Here is a 5,225-nt window from a genome sequence, read left to right on the forward strand (position 1 = left end):
AGCCAGTAGAGCGGCTATATACAATGTAGTAATGACGTACCCGGCGCGGCGGCCCGAGGCAGTATATTTGACCGCCTTGGCTGGCGTTTTGCGCATGCGCCATTCACAATATTGTATGTGTTTACGCCGTACACCCGTATACCATCTCCCATGCTATTTGATCCACACTAAACTCAACAAGTTAGAGGATTTTAAAAATGTATATTATATTCGTATTTATTGAGTGTACCTATTATTATATATTTCATTCCCCCCCCCCCCTATCAAAATTCCTAAATACACCACTGCTACAGAGTATAAGGTTAATTCACACAGGAGTGGCGTATATCAGCTGGTTCAGCTGGTACCATAACACCGAACCGAGAAGCCTCCGTTTCCATTGGTCTGGACCGCTTGTGTTGTGCATAAGCCTGCAATACAGGCAACGGCCAAGCGGGAGGCTTTTTTTTGACTAGAATCATATCTAGTATACTGCATCCTGCAGGTATAGTTCTTGAGCTGCATCAGCAAATTATAGATTCAAAGATCACCACCTGAATAACACATTATACCTACTTCTGGAATAGATTTACTTGAATTAGACATACGAGTCATACGACATACCAGATTTGGAATGTAAGTAGTGTTCATACTAATAAACAAAGGTGAACGGTGTTAAAAAGTTATTTTTTAACTTTTATCATAAATATTTAATTATTTTTGTTTTTAATTTATTAACTTATACAGTTAAACATTTTTTATCATTATATATTATTACAAGTATAATCTATTTTATTATACAGTGTTAAACACTTAAACGTCTTGATAAATGTTTGAATAAATCAAAATACTAGGGCAGTTGCCAGTTAATGACTAAAAAATATTGTACCTAACTTGAAAAAAAACTTTTTTTTAACTGAGTTAAGTGGATTGGTGGCGGTTATTTAAGGGGTCGCGTATATGCAAATTCGTTGTCTATTCTCGTTACGCAGTGTGGTTGTGTGCGAAGTAAATGATCACTAGTGTGCGTAGATACATTCGGAATCCGCCCTGTGCCAGCTCGCACGCACATGTACATGACAATAAATCGAGAAAAACGAATTATATTCTTCTATCATCTAAGCATCACCTACGAAAACTACCAAAAGCGGTAGTAAATTAAACATACTTCCTGAAGTTAGATTGTAATTTTAAAAAAGGGTTGAATTCGTAAGCTCCTATAGACTATGCTTTGTAGGAACCACTTTTTGGATATAAAACCCAAAAAGCCCAAAATAAATACAAATGCAATGTAATTATTTCATGAGATTTTTTAAAAATATATCCAAATTTTATGGTGCTTTAAAATTTTAAATTTTAAATCGATTTAAAAGAAAGCCTATAGTTATTTTTCCAAAAAATTCATACATATATTAAAAATTAATATCAGACATTCGGAAGTATGTGTAGTTTACCATCGCTTATTGGTCTAAAATTTACGAAAAATACGTGTGATGCGATCCCCTTAAGTTAAGTTTATTTTCTATCTCAATTTTAAATTTAGCTATATTTTGTTAACTTTTGACTTAACTGAAGGCAATTTAATTGAATTAACTTAACTTGCCCACTTTTGCTAATAAAGTAAATAAATCTAAATTTACTATATCTAGGTATATAGTCTATAATATAAAATATTACCTATAATTGTATAGTAATACTTAATTCTTGTCTTTGCTGGTACCTACCTACCTACAATGGTACCAATATTATTTTTGTTCTTTCAGAGTATAGATTTATTATTTTTTTTTAATATTAAGTCAAACAAAACTGAATATACTTAGGTAAGTAGGTAGTTATTATATTGGTATTAGGTAGGTACCTATATCAAAATAAACAGGTATAATTGGAATAAAATAGTTTATTTTGCAGTTACAACTTGACTTCCAGAAACAATATCGATAAGATCTGACGTGATTTTAAATTGTCTTTTGCGATTATATTCCAAGGATAATTTTTCATTCAATGACTTAACATTTTTAGAAGCAGCATCCATAGATATCATACGAGCAGAATGTTCACACAAGGTATTTTCTAACATGGCAAAAAATAAAAGTGAAACAGTAGAAAATTCAATATAACTTCTCATATTTTCTTCTTCTACTTCTTCTAAACCAGCAATATGAGCTACTGTGAGAAGGAAGTCTGTGTTATAAATAGAGATCCAGTCAACTTCTGACGTGCCTCTAGTAATAATATGGTTGTAATATATCTGGCAAGCAATAAATTCAGCGTAATTACATTCATTGAATATTTTTGAAGCGTCTAGAAATGTGGGATTATCTTTCCCTATTTTGAAAGCTGTGAATAAAATGTTGGATTTATGCGACTTTGCTAACAGTTCCTCAGATTTTTGACCAACACATACGACTTTTGCAAGTTTTTGATCAGGTCTGTCCAGTTCTTGTTTAACTTTTTTTACGACATTCGTATGTATGCCACCACATAGACCTCGATCAGACGTGATGGCAAATATGAGATGATTTTCAATGCGGTCGAGCATGTTGATGTGTGTGTAATGTTTATAAAATGATAGCGTACCATGGCCAAATGGACGTACATCCTTCAGCAGGCGCTCGGTCTTGGCCAATTTGGCAGCTGACACGAGTTTCAGGGACGAGGTGATTTTATTGATGTTGCCATATGACTGTATGCGTTTCTGGATGGCTCTCAGAGACATTTAGTGGGCCGCAATAAACTACGTGAGTAATACCAATAAGTAACACAAGACGGCGAACACGATGGTCTAGAATCTAGGGAAAGGAAAGAGAAATAGAATAAAGAAATCATTCTCAGATTAGGAACATAAAGTTATGCGTGACGACTACGATGCGTGCCATAGGCGCAAATAGTGGGGGGGGGGGCTTTAGGGGCTAAGCCCCCAAAAAATGTCCATAGCCCTCCGAAACATTTCCTACATTTTGTTTTAAGCTTATTCAATATTACCAAAATAAGGCTTTAGCCCCCCATATCTCAAACGCTATTTGCGCCTATGGATGCGTCGGACAAACGCCTCTGGGCCCTGGGGCCTTAGCTGGTGAGGGGGAGTTGTTGAAATATACAATTAATATTAGTATTCAAACCATGTAAACCATGAGTTATAATATTCGTACGTGGACCGGGCCAGAGGTAATACCGACTGATCAGATTCGCGATCCCTGTGCTGTGTACAATATACTATAGTGCATCATCTTCATCGCATTAATTGAATAAATTATATTTATCAAAATATAGGAAAATATACCTACATTTTTTGCTCACCACTGAGCGGACGGGCGACGGCTGCCAGGGATGCTGTGACGACACGGTGACTATGTTATTTTGCTTGTTAATAAAACGTATGTGTGCAGCATATGTACAATTCAAGATCAATATCGATGAAGGACTACTATGAGAACGACTATTGAAATCGAAAGGACAGAATCAAAAACAGTAAAAAAACGATTACCTACTTTTAAAGCATTTTGACGATATTCTGTTTATACGTAGTGCAGGACAACGAAATGGAATATAAACAATCATTATAGTAGATGTACTACCCAAAGGTAACTTAATTAACGTTTATAGAAAACACTAAAAAAATTAAAAATTTGAAATGTCTAAATCTATTATTATATCTATCGTGTATTATAATTAATCTAAATATTATTTTGTAAATGTCATTGTGTATTGAAAAATATAATTTAAATAATTGTGTAATGTGTCTACTATTTATATTTTTATAATAATAACAAAATAGGTAACAAAAATCGTTCATAAAAATTTTTGGGGACTTCTATTAAACATTTTTTTAATTTCTGGTACCTAATTAAATGAATGAGAATTTTTTTACTATACGTTCAATAGCTTTGTTTTAAAATTGCATGCATTTTTAACTACAGAATAATTTACATATTTTCGTGATTTTGATTAATTTCATAAACATTTGAAATATAAATGCTTATAAAAGAAATTGAACTACCTATATATTTTCGATATTTTTAGTTATATATATAAGTACCAAATATTATTAGAAATCTTGTATTTAATTTCCAAGCAATATTCCACATAAAAAAATTGTTTTATACATAATGGAAAAAACCCAAATAAAATGCGAACATTTTAAATGATAGCATACTGCATAATGATATACATATGAATACAGCTAAAAAAGAAAAGTTACTAGGAGTTTTTATTTGCTTCCCTAGGTCATTATAGAAGGTACTAACAAGGTCTAATTTTTCTACCTGAAACCACTATCAAAGTTAAATATTGAAGCAGTTATAAGGCAGTTATAAGTCCAGACTCCGCGTAAGTACCTACGTAACTATTAAGTCGAGGCAGGGCAAAACCTACGTTAAATTTACTCAAACTTTAGACCAGCTCAACCACTTTTTAACCCCACCCTATTAACTATGTTCCAAAGAAAAATGTACCTACTTATAATGAATAACAATTTGCAAGTATTATTATATTTAAAACAAAAATTACCTTAATATCAAAATATCAAGTACAATCAGAAAATATTAGCCCACCCTATGAGTATTTTCTAACTACGTACCTTGTATGACACCTTCAACCTTGATAAACAAATAAAAATAAAAATACCCACACTATAAAAGTATAAAACCAATACTTTCAACACCCTTGTTACATAGGTATTAGGATCTAAAACGGCACATTATTTTAACACTATCCCTATTTCTATATAGCTGCGCGGCGCAGCCTGTGCCTATGAAATAAAATTAAAAAATAATCACTTTTATTGCAATAAACAATAATGTAATATCCAAACATCCAATGCATTTTATTCTATAAATTATTATCGTGATCATCATACGGACTTATTTGACCTACAGGTTCATGTGGTGAGAGGGAAATGGTGTGTAAGTAATTATTTTTCTTATAATAACATGTAGGACTTGGCTACGTATGTACTATATAGGTAAAATGGTATATATACCTACTAAAAACATGGTCGTATACACGGGCGCGATATGGGGGTAGATTCCATCCCGATGGGCGATGGCCTTTTTAGTTTTTGTTATATATATAATAATCTTCCTATCTCACCCCCAGTCTCCACACAATGAAAATTCCTCTCTATACTCTACGCCACTGACTAAATACAAATAATATTTTGGAAATATTGACTTGGTACAAAAATATTGCCTAATGCAACTTACTTTTTGATTGACCCTCGTATTAATAGCTTTAAATTGTACTAATTG

General features: G+C 32.7%; 1 protein-coding gene across 1 annotated transcript; it reads right to left on the reverse strand.

Moving 5' to 3' along the window:
* Positions 1 to 1,860: 1,860 nt before the first annotated feature.
* On the reverse strand, positions 1,861 to 2,768 carry LOC100166699 (ATP synthase subunit gamma, mitochondrial-like). Its single transcript, XM_029486442.1, has one exon. It carries the CDS (start codon positions 2,693 to 2,695, stop codon positions 1,877 to 1,879), a length of 819 nt encoding a protein of 272 aa, XP_029342302.1. The 5' UTR covers positions 2,696 to 2,768; the 3' UTR covers positions 1,861 to 1,876.
* Positions 2,769 to 5,225: the final 2,457 nt, after the last annotated feature.

This window comes from Acyrthosiphon pisum, chromosome A1 (genome assembly GCF_005508785.2).
Source record: "Acyrthosiphon pisum isolate AL4f chromosome A1, pea_aphid_22Mar2018_4r6ur, whole genome shotgun sequence".
NCBI classification, from domain to species: Eukaryota; Metazoa; Arthropoda; class Insecta; order Hemiptera; family Aphididae; genus Acyrthosiphon; species Acyrthosiphon pisum.

Coding starts and splice junctions, on each gene's coding strand:
- LOC100166699 (XM_029486442.1), bottom strand. CDS start 2,695: ATGTCTCTGAGAGCCATCCAGAAACGCATACAGTCATATGGCAACATC.